The sequence below is a fragment of the Tachypleus tridentatus genome, chromosome 7, assembly GCF_004210375.1.
Source record: "Tachypleus tridentatus isolate NWPU-2018 chromosome 7, ASM421037v1, whole genome shotgun sequence".
NCBI lineage: Eukaryota > Metazoa > Arthropoda > Merostomata > Xiphosura > Limulidae > Tachypleus > Tachypleus tridentatus.
The window spans coordinates 191,854,514-191,876,371 of NC_134831.1; the positions used below are offsets into that span (position 1 = coordinate 191,854,514).

Sequence of the window (21,858 nt, forward strand, 5' to 3'; positions counted from 1 at the left end):
GACTACAACTAGTAATATATATATGCTAACTCAGCATCACTTTTCATAGTGTCATAGGTAGCCGTAGCAACGTGTGTGAGTTTCATTCCTAATACATGCATGTGGTAAATAAATATATCAATCTTCCTATTTCTTGGCATTATAATAATACGTACACTGTATATTTGCAGTTTTCGCACACCGTGTAGTTAAGAAACCCATTAAGTTGAATTTCTTCTAGTTTTCATTGTTCTTGTGTTATTCTCAAAAGATATCTGTTCTACACGTGAGAAGAAATCCTTACTGCAGTACTGCCCGTTGTACAAGAATGCCAACAGCAGTTTCTTTAAATTGTAGTTCAAGTGAAATTTCAAAGTTATGGCCTCATCTATGTTTGACTAAGAATGATCAGTCCTCCAGTCCATGAGGATCAACCTTGGTAGAAGGAAACACAGGACTAAAAATCATTACAGTGATATGGCACCTCGAGAGCCCGAGACTTAGTTTCATAGTATGTATAAAATTTATAAAAACTGCACTAGTCACAGTAACCCAATTCTAACTCTGTATTAAGAAACCTGAAAACATAAAAGAGAGAACAATGGTTCCACTGGTGGACAACATCTGCCAAATGATAAAATAAATAAACCATAAAGCAGAGGTGAGCTAATCCAAACCATAGATCATAGAGACGATTAGCGTCACGTCGAGCCAATAGATAAGCTTCAGTGTACCTCTTTGTGCTTATGGCCTGGTATGAGCAAGTGGGTTAAGGCGTGCGACTCGTAATCTGAGGGTCACGGGTTCGCATCCCCGTCATGCTCGCCCTTTTAGCCGTGGGGGCGTTATAATGTGACGGTCAATCCCACTATTTGTTGGTAAAAAGAGTAGCCCAAGAGTTGGCGGTGGGTGGTGGTGACTAGCTGCCTTCCCTTTAGTCTTACACTGCTAAATTAGGGACGGCTAGCGCAGATAGCCCTGGAGTAGCTTTGCGCGAAATTCAAAAAACAAACAAACAAACTTTGTGCTTATACTCTAAAACAAGGAATTTCTACTTGTTAAGGTAACTAAGAACACTTACAAAACCGTGCCTCTGATGTTAAGAATATCCAAGTCAGATTATTGTAAGGATATCATTAATGAGAGGTCTGGTCACGATCATTCTTCTCCTTTAGTAAGGTGAAGCAGATCACTCTTTTAGAGGTTCAAGGATACAGCATAGGAAGATTTGAACATTTCATGTAGATAATTACTTGGAATAACTGAACGACAGAATAAATTGTAAAATGTATATTATCAATTTTTGATGGCTCATTCTCAAAATCAATGGAAAGCTTGAAAAAGAGCAACTGTGGGGCATGAGACATTAATAAGTTATTTCAAAATCCTGATCTAGTGGGAGGTGGAACAATCTATCAGATCGAATTCAAGTCTCAAAAGAGGAGTGGGTACCATATAAAGTTTGAGCACTGGTATGATTTATATGTGCTATTTGCGGCTAATTCTTACCCTGCAATGGCTCAGTGGATCAAGTGAATATTCTCATTAACAAGTTTGTAGAAAGACTACCCACTGAGAAATATAGCACCACATGGGTGTAAAAGATCTTCAGTTACTGTTGCAATGTAGTAAGAAGTGATAACTTGAAACTACTCACAAAAGAAAACAATTTTGTAATAGCAGCTCCAATGACTTCACTTCGAACATCCTTTTCAAGTTCCCATTGTATACGAGGTTTGACCCCAGGAGATGGTTAACCAATCAGCCATATATCCTAAAGTTGTAATGAAACCGCACTAGTATCCAGTGAATATATAAGGCTACCTCAGTTCATCTGATTGTTTTGCCACAATTTATTTCACTGGTGTTTTTTTTTAGGACATTATCTTGGGAAAGAGGAGCAAAGCATATGCTTTTCATGTGGAATGTTGGATCATTTACGAGTAAACTCTTTACACTTAGGTAAGGCTGCTGGTTTTTACTTATGATTAAATATATACAGAAAAGCCAATAGTGGGCAATGAATACTACCGCTATGGCTCTGAGAAACTAAAAGAGTCAATGTCTGATGTAACTAATCAAAATGGAAAAGTGTAAAGAACAGTTAGCAGAAAAATGTATTGAGGGCAGTCCAGCTCACTCAGGGCTGTGCGAGTCTTGATATGTATCAGTGAGAATATAAAGGCAAGTGATCAAATTTCCAGCTGATACAGGAGTTACCAATGCAGTTTAGATCTCGTGGTGTATCAAGCAGCATTAGATTGAGCAATTATTTGTTGAAAGAAGTATGAAGTCCCATTGATGTTTTGTAATTATAGGTGCTTGGTTAGCCAACTGTTCATTGAAATGGTGACTACCACAGTAAGCAAACTGAAAGTAGCCTGTACAGTATATAGCAAAAACATTAAAGTTTACGCACATTTCACAGCATCCAAAACTAAAGCGATTATCATGACATCCGAAATAGCTGGTTGAAAACTGTGTAGACAGTCTATACTCAGCATAGTGGCAGCAACCCAGTGACTTATATATCAATTTATTTATTGGTGATTAAATCAAAACCAATAAAGCATAACATAGTTATAGGTCACATAAATTCAATTACGTATTTGAGTGCAGGCTTCTTCTGAGCACTAGGGATGTAGCCCATGTTGAATTACAGTGGATGTTAAAGTAATGATATGCAAGTACGTTATACGCTTTCTTCCTGACTTTAGTAATATATATTTTTTAAAAGTTTTTTTTTATTTAACATGGTTAGGAATTCCATGAGATTTCTTTGTAGTAGTTACTTTGTTCTTTGTTTTGTTATGTACAGTAGATAACATCTATTCTGCTCACAAGGATAATGTAGTAACTTATGGCAACTTTTCCGAACTTAATCTATTTTGCCAACAAAACTGACGCTGTCTTAATGTTAGAGCTGATCATTGTTTTCCTATAACAATGGTCAAAAGGTGACATTGTTGACTGGACAAAAAAACAAAATAAAAACAACTGAGTTTTCCTATATAATTCAGGATCACTGTGTTAGTTTAGTTTCTAACTGGAGGTTGACAGGTGTTGTCTTATTTGAAAATATAAGCATGTTTATTTCGACAAAGTTCTATCCTGAGAAAAAAATAAGCTGTGAATCTACTCACCATTGGGCAGAAGTGACTGCGTTTTTGAGTTCACACTATATACACTGAAGTTTCCTTTTGTTTGTTTTGTTATAAAATTGTGTTCTTGTTGTTAAATATTTCCATCTTGTACTCAACAATTAAGTTATCACACACAGATTACTCATCTTATTTTCTAAACCAATCTGTTGTTATCTATAGATAAATCTAACTTGTCAAAAATGTTCGTTCTTATTCATCTCTCATAATTACAAAGCAAAATAGTAATTTGATTTTGTTGATATAATCACAAGGATAAATTTGGGATCAACTGATAAGCTAGTCGTTTTTGATATTTGGTCTCTGTTTACGTATGTATCAGTTGAAGATGCACTTCGTTCTCTTAAAAAAATATTATGAGAGTAATAAATTTTCCCTGTTAGAAGGGAGTGAAATTATGATGCTGATCAACGACCACAATATATTGTCTTTTAATTTTTGAGTTTGTTTGTTTGGAATTAAGCATAAAGCTATCTGCGTTCTGCCCACCACAGGTATTGACACCTAGTTCCTAGCGGTGTGAGTCTGCAGACATACCATTGTCCCACTGTGGGGAAATTTTGTAGTCATTTGTAAGGTAAGAGAAACAACATACTGTTTGTTTGTTTGTTTGGGAATTTCGCACAAAGCTACTCGAGGGCTATCTGTGCTAGCCGTCCCTAATTTAGCAGTGTAAGACTAGACGGAAGGCAGCTAGTCATCACCACCCACCGCCAACTCTTGGGCTACTCTTTTACCAACGAATAGTGGGATTGACCGTCACATTATACACCCCCACGGCTGGGAGGGCGAGCATGTTTAGCGCGACGGGGGCGCGAACTCGCGACCCTCGGATTACGAGTCGCACGCCTTACGCGCTTGGCCATGCCAGGCCAACAACATACTGTATACATTTAATAAAAAAAAACTTTATATTTACCCATCATCGTAAATATAGCAACAGAATAAGATTACAATTAAAAGAAAGTTGTTAAAGACTATGATAACTTTATGGAAAATTTACTTGAAACCGTGTCTTTTGTTTGTTTGTTACCTGAGTGGGTGTCTCCCGCTGATACAGCGGTAAGTCTACGGATTTACAACGCTAAAATCAGGAGTTCGATTCCCCTCGGTGTACTGAGCATATAGCTCCATGTGACTTTGCTATAAGAAAACACACACAAACACACAGTTACCTGGGTGTATATTTTGAAGGGTTAGTCCACAGTGACACAACTTTAGGAATCAAATGACCTAAAAGTGTTGAAAATAAAACTCATACAGAAGTTTCAAATCCAATAAGAAATTTCTACTGCACCACAAACATACAAGAACGAATTAGTCTTGAAGAAAATTTATAATTTCTATTATCAGTTTCGAAGTCAGCTGTATCTTACCGGAAGGCAGTTCTGCGGTTTTATAACGTGGACAACCAAAGGCCTGAGTACTGAATAAACTGACAAAGGTGATACATTTTGAGAAACGAAATTATTTCCGAGGTTGAAATGTTTTTACTTGGAGACTTTGATACGCGAAATTATCGCTCCATGTGCGCTTAGAAAATGAGAAGTCGTATATGTAAAGAAATCAAATAAATTAAAACATTTTCGGAAGCACAACCAATGTATAATTCTAATGTTTTAATAAACTTGTAATTCATATGTTATGTAATATAATTGCAGTTTTACTTATGTACAGTGTACAAAATTTAATATTTACGTGCTTTTCAAATCACAGGAAGTAAGAATTTTGTATCAAGGTTTTGAACTAGGAAGCTCTTTTAATTTTTATTGTTGCTATTAGTGGCAGTAACTACAGAACCTGTGTATTTTGGTTTATTACTGCAGTTACAAGGCTCGGCATGGCCTAGCGCGTAAGGCGTGCGACTTGTAATCCGAGGGTCGCGGGTTCGCGCTCGCGTCGCGCTAAACATGCTCGCCCTCCAAGCCGTGGGGGCGTTATACAGTGACGGTCAATCCCACTATTCGTTGGTAAAAGAGTAGCCCAAGAGTTGGCGGATGGTGGTGATGACTAGCTGCCTTCCCTCTAGTCTTACACTGCTAAATTAGGGACGGCTAGCACAGATAGCCCTCGAGTAGCTTTGTGCGAAATTTCCAAACAAACAAACAAACAAATACTACAGTTACAGACTACAGAACCTGTGTATTTTAGTAGACCTGAGAAAAAATAAAAAGCAAGTATAACATGTAGAAAATAAGACAATCAAAGGAAACGATAGTTGGTTTGTATTTCAACTATTTGGTTCCAAACGACATAATCACATGCAATACAAAAAAGTCTGCAATGAGATAGTTTTCCGTTCATTTTTGATTGTTATAAACCAAAGACAAATAAAAAATATGAATATTTAGTATAATTCCATACATTTTCTGAATGTTCATGTTTGTATTTCCAATTGTTTGTACTTATATATACAGGGTGTTCGGAAAGTCACTGTGCACTTATATATTTTTTAACAGACATTTTTCAATATAGAATACAAGAGGTAAATATGAATGACAGTTATAAACAATGTTGAAAGTGACCTCCGTTGGCATCAATACAGGCCTGGATCCTTCTTATTTTGTTTCTAAACACCGCTATCAGTTGCTGGCTTGAAATAGACTGAATAAAATATGATAACAAAACTGCACAGTGACTTTCCGAACACCCTGTATATATGGATATATGTGTGTGCAGCTTTATGAATACATATAATTAAAGATCAATTCGTGTATCTTCTTTCATGTGATTATTATATTTTATAACTATTTTCGTAACCTCTGGGTTACTGTTTTCACTATGAAAAATAAGACAACTTATTGAATTTCAACAAAATATGAAACTTCCGAAGATAATTAACACCAACAACAAGTAACAATACCATAAACATAATATTAAATCGGGAGTGATACAATTACTAAAAAAAAATTAAAGAACCACCCAATACTGCCCCCACTATCATTTACAAAGCTAAAATCAGGGGTTCGATTCTCCTTGGTAGATTCAACAGATAGCCCGGTGAGGCTTTGCGATAACAAAACACACACACCACCAAATACAAACAAGATCCTAACGTAATACTTTTTCTTTTAAATCTCATAGTTAACAATTAATAAAAAAATATCAAATAGAAGCAAAATTATGACTGTAATACTTACGAGAGGATATTTTATCATAAATTATAGACTCAATTATAGGTGTTTATCAACTAAATATTCATGGAAAACTTTGTTAGATTGAAGAGTAAGTGTTTCCATGAATATGTTCATAAACGTATTGAAAGTATATGATTTCTGCTTACACCAAATAAGCTTTTAGAAATTCTATTACAATAACAGTTTTTTCTTTACATAATATTGTTAAAAAATTCATTAAATGAAAAATATAACTTTCACTTATAATTTTATATAAACATAGAAAATTATTGAAACTTGTTTGTGTTTTTGAATTTCGTGCAAAGCTACACGAGGTATATCTGCACTAGTCGTCCCTAATTTAACAATGTAAAAATGTAGTTAGTCATCACCACCTACAGCCAAGTATTTTACCCAATTATAATGGAATTGACCGTGTAATTATATTGCCCCACAGCTAATAGGGCGAACATGTTTGGTGCGACGGGTGAAACGCCTTAACCCATCTAACCATTCCGGGCCTCAACCGAAATGAAAGACTCAATTTATTGTTGTGATACAAGTGCAACTTTATCCATTAATGAGAAACAGCGATTCTCTAGAGCAGTGTGTGTGTGTGTTTTTCGTATAGCAAAGCCACAAAGGGCTATCTGCTCAGCCCACCGAGGGGAATCGAACCCCTGATTTTAGCGTTGTAAATTCGGAGACATACTTCTCTAGAGCAGAGAGTGCTCAAACTGCCCATTGTGAATGTTCTTATAGGAGAAATACTTCTGCTGCATCATGGCAGGCTCCTTGCTGTCTAGGGGAATCTAACACTAAATTTAAACGCCTTTTTAGAGAGACTTTTAATTCTTGTAAAAAATTAAACTATCACTTTTTAAATTAACCATAATTTGTTTGTTTGTTTTTTTTGAATTTCGCACAAAGCTACTCGAGAGCTATCTTTGCTAGCCGTCCCTAATTTTGCAGTGCAAGACTAGAGGGAAGGCAGCTAGTCATCACCACCATCCGCCAACTCTTGGGCTACTCTTTTACCAACGAATAGTGGGATTGACCGTCACTGTATAACGCCCCCACGGCTGAAAGGGCGAGCATGTTGGCGCGACAGGGATGCGAACCCGCGACTCTCAGATTACGAGTCGCACGCCTTAACGCGCTTGCCCATGCCGGGCCCAAATTAACCATAAACGAAGGTGTTAAATTTTGATATAATTTTATGGGTTTTGTTTGTAAACTAAGTTGAAATTTCCAGAAAATAGTTAAGTATGAACGTAAAATAATAAGAAAAGATTAACCCCTTAGAAATTATGTAATATTTTACTTCAAACCATTTTACATTTTGATGATGTAGTTTTCATTAATTGAATTTCGTTTCAAAAAGTTACCTTTTAAAAACACTTAATAGTTCAGTTAAGTTTATAATATATATTGCTTTGTAACTTTTTTACGTATTTGTTTTAGCAAAAAAATTTAGGATAGTTTTATTTACCAACGACTAAAAATGCACGTTGAACATGCTTTCCGACCAATGAACAATGGTGACTGAAAACCTTAAGGTAGATAATATATTCTTTGAATAAATTAAATCCTTTGTTTCCCTGTTATATGAGCTGTTTATACTTAAACTCGAAATAAATACTTTTGGTGTAATGTAATGACAACGACATACTAATTCACTTCATTCGATCTGAATTGCTCTAAACATGGTTGAATGAGGTCAGCTGGATTTCCTGGATTTAAACGGTATAATGGATTTTGTTTGAACGTCAATTTATGGTGTTTTTGCAGCCACAAAACTTACCCATCTTTTTCACGTTTATACTCAGAGCACTAAAAGGCTGTATTTACGATTGTGACTTGAGATTATACTTATTTTTTAAACCAAGTAGTTAGAAACAGAGGCTGTGATTCTGAAAATAGTGGGATAATGTATAATAAACATAGCGCCAAATTAAAAATATCATTATGTACAAGGCAGTTTTTTTACGTTTGGGCAGATTCTCCAAGGTGGATGTCAGTAACTTGTTGGCGATAAATTTCAACAATAAATAAAATATTAAAACAAGTCAGACGTACACGCTGTTGGTTATCACAGTTGTATTCAAAGTTTTAAATAAATCTCTTTTTTTTTTTTGCCAAAGTCTACATTGATTAAGACAATTTAACAAGACGAATGATTCTTTTCTTCTCTGTTACTACAACGGAGTCTGTGATAAATTTTTTTAAAAGTTGCCATTATGCGCTCTTTGTGGCTAAATTCAATCATGCAATGTACATCTACCTAAATTTCCTATGCATGTTTATATCCTCACAGAAGTCTAGAATGTTCCCCATGCAATGTAATATTATGATGCAATTATACTAAATTAAAACAAGTAAGACGCAGAAGGTTCTAATAACATGAACCAATAACACAGCAATACTTTAAAAAAAAACTTGATTTTAAAACAACGATTATTTAATATACATTTCTAAAAATAAGACAGTTTCTAGTCTCAAAAGTACAATAAGATACCAATAACTTACTATACGAGATTAAAATCAGTATAAAATCCCAATGAGGCTGAAAACAGTAATACACTCTACATGTCACTCCTGAAGAGAACAAACTGATATACATCAAAATACAAAATAAATCAAAACAAAACCTTCAGAACCAACACATTAGATGCAAAGTTGAGCAAAGTATCTTCATCCATAAAAGTAAAAGCAACTCCAGTTATGGTTGATAATGCTGGAGTTCTGAAAGATTAGCTCTTTCCACTTTCAGCAGTGAGTGATTAAAGTACATTTTCTGCAACAGAGAATACTGACAACCTCATATTGCAGGTTGAAAAAATTCAACTAGCTAAAAGGGATAATTTGTGGAGGTTAAAAATTATCAGATTCATCAGAAAAACCCTGTTATTAAAGTTTGTTAATATCATTGTATCCTCATTAAACAAATACTTCATCACGACAATATTCAGATTCAGATGTAGCTTTTGGTTTGGTTTAGTTTAACTAAAAATTGATAAAACAAGCTCTTTCACATAACCTATACCATTCAGATTTTTTCAAAGTTATAAGAGGTTATATTTCTGTTTATGTTATCTTGTTTTGTAAATCCGTTAACTAGACACATGCAACACTAACAATACATTTTCAATGATTCAGACTAAAGTGTTATAAAATCATTTTGTTGTTAAGAAGTGCATAATGATGGATGAATAATTAAAACATTTAAAGATGGGGTGAGTACTCACTATATTAGAATTGCCAGAGATAGTTTTTAAGTTTTATAAAAACCTTTTAGAAAGAGCATATCTTGGTAACCAAATGTTCAGTTTTTGGGTTAGACAAAAATGACATTTTTATTTAAATACCATAACTATATTTTGTAAAATTTCTACACTTTCTACTTGTATTAAAATAAACATATATATATTTGATATCCAGACTTCTATTCCAGAGATAAAACAATGATTACAATGACTACTAGAATTCCACTACAATAATGAAGGTTTACTAATTGCATGCTGTGCGTGCTCTAATGTTTTACGTATTCAGAAATAAATGCAAATTAATTTCTTAAAAATATTCAGATCCCTTGTATTTCTGTATTTGAATATATACATTTGTTAAGATAATCCAAGTTTTTATTTCCTGTTTTATCAGAAAATGAATTGGTTTTCCCATCTTTCTATTTCAAATAAGATAATAATAATAATAATAAAAAGTTTACTGAAGATGTATGGCCACTTGAGTGGTATGGAGAACCATTTTCACTACAAGTTTTAATTTTTTTCTCTCTTTTAATGATCAATAAACCAAAATTATAGTTGTGTGTTTTTTGAAAATGACTGAAATACTGAGTACAAAAATACATTTTTCTTTTGAGATATGAAGATTATTCCTATCTATGAATTTTTATAATTCCCTTTTTTTGAAAGTTTTAAATGATCACACACACAGTGGGAGAAAAAAATCTTTCACTGCACACTTTTTATACAACCTAAATTTATTTCATACACAAAACCATTTTATAAACTGGAATACATAACTTCAATCATTTAATTATACCATATTCAATTTTATACATCAACATTTTTTTCACATTCAAATAGAGAAGCTTAATGTGAGATTTTCTTGTGACTTATGCTGATCGTAATCCACCATATACGGTTTGTTCTGGTTACATTTTTGTTACCTACACATTATTTTTTCAGCTCTATAATATACTGATTTCATTTACATATAAAAATATTATCCAGATATTTAAGAACATTTAATTTCTTAGGAATTGGTAGCTTTTGGTACTAGGTAACAAACTTCATTCATTACTAAAAATAACCCAAAAATTAATTCTCTTATTTCTTTTTTCTTGCACAAAAGTTATTTTTGTATGTACTGTTAAGCACTTTCATTTGCCCAATAATATATCCCTAAAATCACTGAAAACATTTTGTTAGTGAGCTGAAAAGGCAATATGGAGAAAAAAGAAATTGCAATTTTCTACCCATTGCACACATTAGTTAGGTCTTAAAAATTAAACACAAAATTAAAAGTTTCTGTCACCACAGCTTTTAAATGGTTTTTTCTAATTAAAAAAAATAATAAAGTTATATAAATGATCTCCCAAAACCATGGAAAGGTAAACTAACTTATTTTGTGAAGCAGTTACAGAAAATATAAAATATACAAGATTATTAGTGAATCACAATATAAGCCATTACAAACGTATTTATATCTACGAAACTGACACATTCAGCATTAGGCGCTTCCTTCTGCTACTTTTTTGTATGTTGTAGCCACTTCTTTAACTCGAGGTACAAGTTCTTTCAGTCTGGCCTGGACTTCTTCTTTCTCCTCATCACTTCCTTTGGTCAGCTGCTTGACCACACTTTCTGAATCAAAAGAAAAAAAAATTGTAAAGAGAAAATACAATTAAAAAATTTCAAGATAACTAAACAAATATGGTCACATTCAAATAAAATTGATATTTAAAGGTATCCAATATTTGAAAAATAACTATTGGATACCTTTGAAATATGGCCAACATATGTGTATAAATATATGCTTGCTATTACATCTGGTTCAAGGACAATTGAGTGAAGTGGGAAGTTTTAAATACAGTTCTCAACTAGCTATGCAGTGATAAAAGAGCCTATTTCCTGTAAAAATGCAGCATACTCAGAGCATAAGGTGGGTATTTGACACAACCGCTTGTCACAACCAATCTTGACAAAATACTTCTTCAAGCTGGTAAAGCAGTGTGAAATGCTGTATTGCATGGAGAACAATGGTTAAAAAATGGAGATAATCAATGGATGTGGACAGAAAAACTACTATCTCTGTTCGATGAAATAAAGATGGCTTTAACATATCTGAAGAACAGGAAGGCAACTGAAGAAGATTTTGTCAAATGTGGTGACTGTAATAAGGTCTAAGCAATAGAAGAATGGCCTGAAGTCTGACATCATACATCATTGTTTACACCAATGTACAATAAGGCTGCTTTGACAAAATAGTGTTCCAATCAATATCCAATAAAGCTGTCTTGACAAAATAGTGCTCCAATCAATGTCCAATAAGGCTAACTTAACAAAATAGTGCTCCAATCAATGTCCAATAAGGCTGACTTGGTAAAATAGTGCTCAAATTACAGCATGATCAGCCTCATATAAACTCCAGCAAGGTACTGCTAAAGACAAGTAGAAGAAATATGGTGAACATATTGCAAGAATAGATTGCACTCAAACAAGCAGGTTTTCTTGAGAGAGACAAGAGATCAGATCATAAACTTGTGAAACTTAGAAGTGTAGATAATGCCACATACCATTCTGCATGTATTTTAAACACTTTACTGTGTGGAACACAACTGATGCAATGAGGCTTTCCCTGAACATCTAATTGACATATTAAGCTATCTGTACCATGAGCTAGACTTAGCAATGAGAACAGATGTAGGTAGTAGGAATAATTCAATGGTTGAAATGTCTGTTAAGAATGTGTGATATCACAGCACCTCTTTAACATATACAGCATGGACATAATGCAGGAGATTTTACAGGGTTTTGAAGGTGATACAAGTACTGAGAGCAGAAAAATTACATGGTTGGGTACACCAAGAACACAATACTCACTTGTGGAGGGAAAAAAGAGCATCAACAATTACTAGTAATTAAAGCCAGTGAGAGAAAGGATTTCAACTTGAACATTAAGAAAATAGAATGAATAATCATTAACTGAAATAAAGATATAAGCAGTGATAAAAAGTTTGAAGTGGGTGACAAGAGTTTGCCTGAAGGTTTTAAGTAAAATTAAATGTAGTGGTTAGAATCACAGATGACTGATAATTGCACTTGTAACTTTTCTGAGCAAGATCAACATTTGAAAAGACAAAAATGTAACTACAGCTTTGAAACTTTGTCTTCTAAGATTAACCACTTTTATAACAGCCACATAGAAGAGAGCCATAGGTCCCGAGGAAGACCAAGGAGAACCACTCTGATATCTTTGTGACGCTGTATTACCAAAGAGTACTCAAAGTTTCATGGAAGGATCAGAGAACTAACAGATGGGTATTAGACATGATACAAGATGAGCCTATATTGACAGTGAATGCACTAAAACCAAAGTTTGGGTTCTTTGAACACCTACTGAAATGTGAGATGATTGTTTGTAGAAATACATCATCTAGAATAGCATTAAAAAGAAGTGATGAGAACCATTTATCAATGGATAGAAAATGTAGAAAACAGGGTATAAGGAGGGCTGGTTGATTTGAGACGGATTGTATGTAAACATTCTGCCAGGTAAACAACAGTGGGATCTATGACAGCAATATGGGCTATTAGACATAAAAGTTGAAAACATTTTCTAAATTTTATAACAAATTAACATTTAATTAGTCTTGTTTCTCTTAACTACTGTCAGAACTGAATTTAAAAATGGTAGTTTCTCTTTGTAAAAATTCTAATTTTTGTTTCAGACATAACTAAAGAATAAGCTAAGACAGAAAACTATTAGAACAATCAATTGCTTTAATCAAAAAGAAATAAGAAACATTATCATATTCAATTAAGATAAAGACATTGGTGCTGAGAAAGCTACAACTCACCTTGGCAATCAATCAGTACTTTGTACAATTCCTCAGGAATTTTAAGTTGTAAGAATGAAATGATTTGTGGAACAAATTTCCCAGAAGCATGTAGCATGAATGAAGTTTGAAGTTGAAAAATCAGAAGAACAGCCAAGTGAAGACACAATGCTGGATCTGAACATTCGGCAAGTTGACTAATAAGTTCCTGTCGATGTGTCTGTATGAGTTGTCTATGTAAACAAATGTAATAATAATGGAAATGAATTACATCAAAAATAGCAGAATTCTACACCTCCATTACAACATATCTGTTTTTGTTCATCTATAAAAGTAGAGAAATTTAACTTTCTTCAGTCAGGCCAACATAACTATAAATTTAAAATTCAAAAACAGCTAAAATTGGTTAGAAATGCATCATTTACAACATTTGTTATATCCAAAAAATAAAGACCAGCCAAAGCACTCTGGGTAAGTCTGATGTTACTTACTTAACATTAGGCTTTAGTCAGTTTATCATAAAATATTAGTAGTTAATAGGCTATTAACTACCACACGATGAGTAAATTGGAATGGACAGCAACAACTTGTTATAAGAAGGGAAACTTCCAAAATGTCATCCTCCATATTTGTTTTTTTTTTACCACAGTTACTGTTCATTCCAGTTTACTCATCATGAATACTCTGCCTGAAGAATGCTTAACCAATACAGTTTGAACACAAAACAGCTTACAAACCAGTAAAGTGACCATCCAGCATTATAACCAAATATACATTCTGAATTATTAAACAAATATTAGTCAGTATATCCAATCTCTTTATTTCATCCTGCAGAACTCACTCTATACTAAGCATCTTCTCAAACTTTCCATTGTTTAGGGTACAAACTATCTTGTTACTTTAAAGCATGGATTCTCAACCGGGGTCCATGGAATATTTCTGGGGGTCCACAATGATATTTTGGTGGTCCATGAAGAAAACCAACTCAGAATGGTTTTTATTATTAAAAATTCAATTTCTACTGTAATTTTGGTTGGACGTGAAAAAAGCTGAAGTAGACATTCAAACGAATTTGGATGTATTTTCTAGATTTTGAAAAATTTCCAGAAGATTGCCTTGAAAGCAATAAAAAAAAGAAAAAAAAAGTGATAAGAGCTGGTTTTAAATATGCGCCTCAGGCAGTCGGTTCTTTTCCTATTATATTGTCTGTCTGACCTTCGCCTCCCATACTAATCTCCTTAGGGAATTTATTCCAGAAATACTTCGATCTGTCAAACCCTTCTAGGGGAAAATCTATTAAAATGTCGACTTGACCCAAGCAGTTCACTTCAGTTTAACGTTGAACTCCATTGTGAAAAGGTAAGAGATATTAAAAGTTCCTAGTACAGACATTCTTTCGTATTTTTTTTAATTTCTGCATTTCAATAATGAAAAAATTATTTCCCAGTATAAAAGTATAAAAAGACAAGAGAAAAATGGCAAATTTTTCCCGTTTTGATACAAATTTCAAATATCAATTCATATCTTGGCAGTTATCTGATATAATTATCAGCTTTGAGGAAGTTAAAAATGTCAATGGTGACCCTAATGATAATAATGAATGACTTGTATAGTTTTTTTTTAATCATTCAAGTTATTTTAACTATAACATTTCTATTTACCAGTTTTACCTCGAACATTTACCATGCACTCTGTTTCTAAATATGTTTTATTTGTCGAAAAATTTCTAAAAATGAATAGCAATATATATAGTTAGATATTATGAAATGCAATAATTGTATTACCAGCTGTATATATATTAATTATATATATATGTATGTATGTACGTATGTGTATATATATATATATATATTTTTTTTTTCAGACATCCCATGGCTGCTTCAAGTAAAAAGAAGTGCCGACAGTACTCCGTTGAATATTTGTCATACAGATTTATTCCAACACCACATAATGAAATGAAACCAATGTGCCTCATATGTATGGATGTACTTTCAAATATAGTATGAAACCTTGTAAACTAAAAATCCATCTAGAAAAGAAGCACACAGGAGAGAAAGATAAACCAGTAGAATACTTTAAAAAAACTTCGTGATGATTTCCAAGCTAGAAAAACGGTGTCTCAATTGTTTAATAACAAAGTGTGTAAAATGAGTGATGGTTTACTGGCATCATATGAAATTAGCAAAATAATAGCAAAGGCAGGAAAACCCCATAATGTTGGTGAAACAGTAATTTTACCAGCAGTGTCTGTTATGATTTCGTCAGTTATGAAACAAAATGCAAGTGAAATCTGATATCTAGTAAAAGTGCTATTGCTGCTTTTCTGAGGAAACTACAGTTGTATAAGAATAATATCAGGCGTCGTGAATTTGAACAGTTTCCTTGTTTAGCCTCTGTTATCAGCGATTTGCAAGATGAAGATCTTGCATTATATGGTGAATATATGGAAAATATGCATGAAGATATGCAAACTCGGTTTAGTGACCTACTCATGATGGTTATACTGACTTGGGTTTCAATTCCTTTCGAAGTTAATGTTGCCGATATAGACATATCTTTGCAAGAGTCTCTCATCGAATTACAAAGTGATGAAATAATGCGTGCAAAATTCAAAGATGGAAAGTACAATGTATGGAAGACAAATGATGTTGCTACAAAGTACCCTTTGCTCTGGGATAAAGCACAGCTCTACGTTATTGCTTTTCCAACATCTTATCTTGTTGAATCGGGATTTAGTCGTGTTTCTCAACTGTTATCAAAAGCTCGCAATAGACTTGACATTGTGAAAAGAGGTGATCTTCGATTATCATTAACATCGATGGAACCAGATATAAAGAAACTCGCCGAGCAGCATCAACCACAGGGATCTCATTGAATAAATATGCCTATATCTTTTTTTTTTCTTATCACACACTTAACTTTAACTGGTTTATCAAAAATTTTAACCAGTGTACATAAATAAATGCTGCAGTGAATTCAATTGCCTGAAGAGCTCTGATCTCCATGGGCTTGACCATGGAAGAAACATTATAATATTGTAATACAAGATATTGGTAAAGAATTATTATCATAATAATTTTGATTATTATTATTCTTACTAATTATCATTATTATTATAATTGTTGTAGAATACTTTATTTGCATTAAATTAGTTTTCATTTAAAAAATAAAGCTTAATTATATACTATTTCTTTGATTATTAAAACCTCAAAATTTATATTAGTGAAAAATAGAATATTGTCTTCTTATGACCAACAGTTATGAAGGGGTCCACCAAGAAAAAAAGAAGGGAAAAGGGGTCCATGGGTAAAAAAAGGTTGAGAACCACTGCTTTAAAGTAACACCAGTTTTAACTGAATATATTAGAAGTTAAAGTAACCAATTACATTTAAAACCGATATACAGAAGTCTGATTCTAGACTTAACGAGTTTCTTAAGCTGTAATAATTTGCTGATGTGTAAATACATGGCAGCTCTTAATCAACTCTTTCACATATCAGTTGTTCACTGTTTTAAATAATTGTAAATGAACTGTTTGTACTTAACACAATTAGAAAACACTGAATACTTGTTACATGGGAACTAATTTGTAAACAATAGTATAATCTAATAACTGATCCAAGAGAAGGAAAAGTCTAGCAGTAATTTTCAGAATGAATAAAGGAAAGTAAAGAAGAATGTATAACAGTATGTCATTCATACATTTATCATATTTAGTCAACATACACAAGTGTTTGAGAAGCAATTTATATTACAAAAACGTGCACAAACAGTAACTGTTATGTAAACTAGATTAAAGTTGGTTAAAGAGATTTAAAATTATTCTTATACAAGTGATTTAAAAGTTAAAATTAAGCTATAGATTATTAAGATTTTTTAATGTACTTGAATACCAATTATTTATTTTTATCTGAATAAACTTTAACAATCATTCAAAAGAACCAGCAAGTTAGTGTTATTGCTCCCAGAGAAAGTGAATAACATTTCACAAGTAAAACTCAAAGAAAAACAAATACTGAATACACGTTCTGGGACATTTTTCAGATTTACTCCATAAATCATTAAACATATAATTTATAAGCAGATCTAGAAAATATTCATACAAATAGGTAGAAAAATGCAAAAGTGATAAAATAAAGAAATTTGAGATAAACCACCTTACAAAACAAACTGTATTTTATTTTCTTGGCAACACTTGGAGAATTACTCTTTTTCAAGCTTCTCACTTAATGATAACATTTTGAAATGAAACAACAAAGTTGAAGAGAAGTTGGTAATTAAAAAATATAAAGAGTTTACAAAGAGAAAAAAAGAAAAACATAAAATAATAATTTAAGGTCATTTAAATATTTTTAAAAAAGCTAAACCATTCATTAATTTCCAAAGAACTTATAACAACACAATTTCAAAACAATTTCTACAGAATATACTCATTTTACCCATTCATGACAGGCTCGGTATAAAATACATGAGTTTGTATACACATTTGCACATATTAAGTATTTACACTATAACTTTTGATGTAATAAGTGTATTTTCACAAAAATTTAATAAACTTTCAGTAAACATTACATGTGTTTTGCATACAAAACGTAATTTTTTTTACTGAAATATTTTCACTAAAGATTTGTTTGTGAATATAGTCTGTTTTGTTACTAGTTCAAGCATAAAGTGATTTTCATATTATGATTAAAAAAACTATTATTCTATCCCAGAATCTCAAATATTATTTATGTATCTTTACAACCTCCTAAATATGTTTCAAAGTTTTGTTTTCTGCAAAACTCTATATTATTTGCTATTTTCTCTACCCTAACTCTACATAATGGGTTGGTCAATTTGATTGACTTCATAATCACCATAAAAAATTAGGAAATAAATATAAATTATGCTTTTTTTGTTCCAAAATGACTACAAATTACGACATAAAATCACAAATGTTTGGTCTAAATAGCTTAAACCTGGCTAGCATTACTAAAGCTGCACTGACACAGCTCGTATGCACTCATGTTACTGTATTCAATAATATAAGACTGGCCTTTATAAAGTGATCTGTTATGGCTGTGTTTTAGTGAACAAGCATTGTGTAAAATAGTCACATTCCACTTATATTATACATGTATATAAATTATTGCTCTTTACAAATAAGTTCTTAAACCTATTTTCCTTGAAACACAGAACAGTGAATAAAGAAGTGAACAATTATTTGATTTAGTTATGAACTTTGTACTCATTTGCTGCTTGTCATAGGTTGCTAAGCATTATAAAGTTTCACAAATGGATGACGTGAAACTAATTTTTGTAGGTTTTATATCTACATTTAAATTACCAAAATCCACAAATTACTATATTGATACCATAGGATTTTACTATGATTTATCAAGCTTAGTAGTTAAGCTGTATTTTGCATAAAAATTATGACACTTTGAGCAGACTAAAGCCTCAACCCACCTCCTTGAAATATTGTTTAAATAAAAAAAAAAGTTGATGTCATAATACTTCAAAATGGCTGAGAAAGCCAGGGAAGACATTCTAAGCTTTCAACTGGTTATGCAGATATGTATACAAGGGAGCATTTCAAAAAATGGAAAGAAGTGAGCTTGGTTCAGTACATGAGTATTATCTGAGCAAATAGAAAATATAGGAGGTTCTTATTTCATATTCTACACTGTCAATGCTGATAATTTGAGTACCTACTTTGCAAAAAAACTACAGACTTTGTATTTTAACATAACAAACGTCTAATTTCAATCAATTCTGCATTCAACATACCACGTAGGACAAAAATTGATATTTGTGATTTTTTAATATTTATTTTTAAATTGTGAAATTAACTGATGTATAATACTAAAATTTGAATTACAATCTTCAATTTGTTACCAAATGTATTGACATAGGTTCATAAAATAGTAGTTGAGTAACCTTTTTTAGTGTGAGTCAACAAATATAACGAAGTGGCATTTGGATTACGGTCCCAACAGATTTTCTTTTAATCAATTTAAATACAAGTGCTGCATTTGCTCCTTTGCCAATTGAATTGTATGTACCAATTTGAATATCAGATGACACTTGTATGTTGTTTGGAAATTAACTATGGATGAATAAATCTTTATTGTCTCATTTATAATAAATTAGAGGTTTGCTATGGAAAATGTGACAGATGGTATTGTGATGCATTATGATATAAAAGTTGTACTACAATATACATACTCTACAACATGCAATATCCAACAAAAATAAAAGAAGCATAATCAAATCAGAAATCATTTTAAAACTGGGTTGTTTACATCCTTTGTACATTAACAAACATTTCAGCTTTTTATAAAAATTAAGATAACCTTTATTTATTACCGTGAAAATGATTAAGTTATTTCTTTCATTGCTTTGTAGACCTTTAACATTTTAATCACCATGTTATTTCATACTGTTTCCTCCTTATGGTTCTATCTCACCTTACATTCTGCTCTCATGTATTTCTTCCTTTCAAACCATTCCTGTATCAGTCACTAACTGATAGGTTTGCTTCTGGCTTGTAAGAATATTTGCTCAAAACTTGCCAAGAAAATAAAATACAAACAGTTTTTTTATGGTGAATTATTCCTTAGAGAATATTTACACTACAAGGTACTACATCCTTCATTCCCAAATACAAAAACCACTATAATTAAAACACAACAGCAAAGAATATATTGAAATATCATGTAAGCAAGTAACCTTCAGTTTATAAATACATTTGTGACATTGAAAATTAAGTAAAAAATTGTAGACAATAAATAAGTTGAATACATCATAAACTAAATAAGTAATTATTTAGTGTCTTGTAGTAAACAAAGGAAGTGTTCACATCTGCTTTCCAACTTCTATGCTAAGGGTAGAATATTTAATAATAATCTAGTTTTACACCATATAAAATGTATGAAGAGGATATGAATGTGTAACAAATAACACAGTTGATATTTCTTGATTATTCAACATTTTTGTCTTTTGGTATTATAAACAAATACCATAGTATCTGTTTGTGTTCTTTCTTTAGCTTTAAATTCTCACTAACTCCAACACTTTTGAATTTCTGAACCACCTATGGGTCACAAAGTAATACATTCTTATATGCTGTTTATAGGAAAAAATCAATATGACCATTACCTAAATGTTAATATTTTCCCATAACTCCTCTCACACTCTAGCTTTATCCCAACAAAGCTTTATTTTCTCTGCCCATTAAGAATTGGGTATGAATCTTATCTCACTTTCTTAGTCTTTATATCCTACTATTGACCAAAGCAAGTTATACCTTGCCATTCTCTCAAACCATGTCAGTACACCCCAATCCCAATTCTGTATACAAGCTCCCCATTATTAATTCCTATTCACTTGAAGATAGTCAACAGGCAGACCAAAACTAGCCACTTTATAGGGAGTAAGGGTGGGAGAGTGCAAGTGAAGTGCAAAAGTGATCATAAATACATATTTGGCATAGGAAAATGTTAACTTTAAAAACATATCTCTACTTACACTATAAATAGAATCTCACACTGACAAGTTGGAAGGGCTAGCAAGGGCAAAATCCACACAAAAAGCATTTGCATAGAAAAAAAAAGGTGTGCAAATATGGGATATAACAATAGCACACAAGTGGGGTCTGCACTATTTCTGGAACAGACAACAATAAATCTAATTCTTGAGTGGTAAAGGCTGATCAGCCAAAGATGCAAAACTCTAACATCGTTAATATAACATGAATTCAGAAGGCCTGAATCAGGCAGATGTGGTCCCACATCTCATCATTGGAATTATAGGACTGAGGATCCAAATCTAGATCCAAAGTGTAGGGGTATGGCATGAGGATTATTTTTATTTTGTCTACTTCAGTAACATAGTATTATTAGACCAAACCTGATAGACATAGAATGTTACATGTTAAACCACCAGAATTATGAAAAGAAAGTAAGCAGCACAAAGATGGACAAACTCTCTTCCCAATTTGAACAAACAGAGATTACGTGATCAGGAATTACAAATTGAAATCCTAAATCCCAAACCTGAGAGGCAAGGCAATACCTTCTGTACCCAGAATTAAGAGGAGGATGTGGAACAAGTCCAACCAATGGTACAGGAACTGATGCTCTGGCATGCAGAATTATGAGGACTCCAGGACCCTCTTCCATGATCATAAAAATGAAGAGAATGACCAAAAAGAAATGCCATGCTCAACTCAACCATATAGCAAAGAGTCATTTCTGAACCAGAATTAGGAGGAGCAGGCTCCCATATATGCTGGTCCTGCTCCTATCATACATCTTGGAAAACCATCCAGGGTTATTGGTAGGAGAGGTACCCAATTTTGTCCTCTTCTCTTTGAGTGTAATAATGAGTTCAGGTATCATTCAGGAGAAATCAGAGGTTGTCCACCACTCAACAACTGGAAACTGGGAATGGTAAGAACTCCAATGCTCCACTAGGTGAATTGGAGGGGGAGGGGGTACTTGTGTTTGGGAGTTCCAACTTACGATACTCTGGA

The 21,858-nt window shown here is 32.7% G+C and overlaps 1 protein-coding gene across 4 annotated transcripts in view; it reads right to left on the reverse strand.

Annotated features, from left to right (window-relative positions):
* Positions 1 to 10,241: 10,241 nt before the first annotated feature.
* Ufl1 (UFM1 specific ligase 1) overlaps positions 10,242 to 21,858 on the reverse strand; it is a 100,510-nt gene continuing 88,893 nt past the window's right edge. For 3 of the 4 annotated variants that reach the window (XR_013031943.1, XM_076516440.1, XM_076516438.1), the window contains 2 exons: positions 13,362 to 13,573; positions 10,242 to 11,145 (listed from right to left, as the gene is read on the reverse strand). Coding sequence is in view for 2 of the 4 variants with exons in the window: in XM_076516440.1 (XP_076372555.1) it covers positions 11,012 to 11,145; positions 13,362 to 13,573 (346 nt within the window). In the remaining 2 variants the exon portion in view is untranslated. Of the gene's footprint in view, positions 11,146 to 13,361; positions 13,574 to 19,792; positions 19,893 to 21,858 lie in introns of all 4 variants that reach the window. The other variant, XR_013031942.1, reaches the window with a different exon arrangement.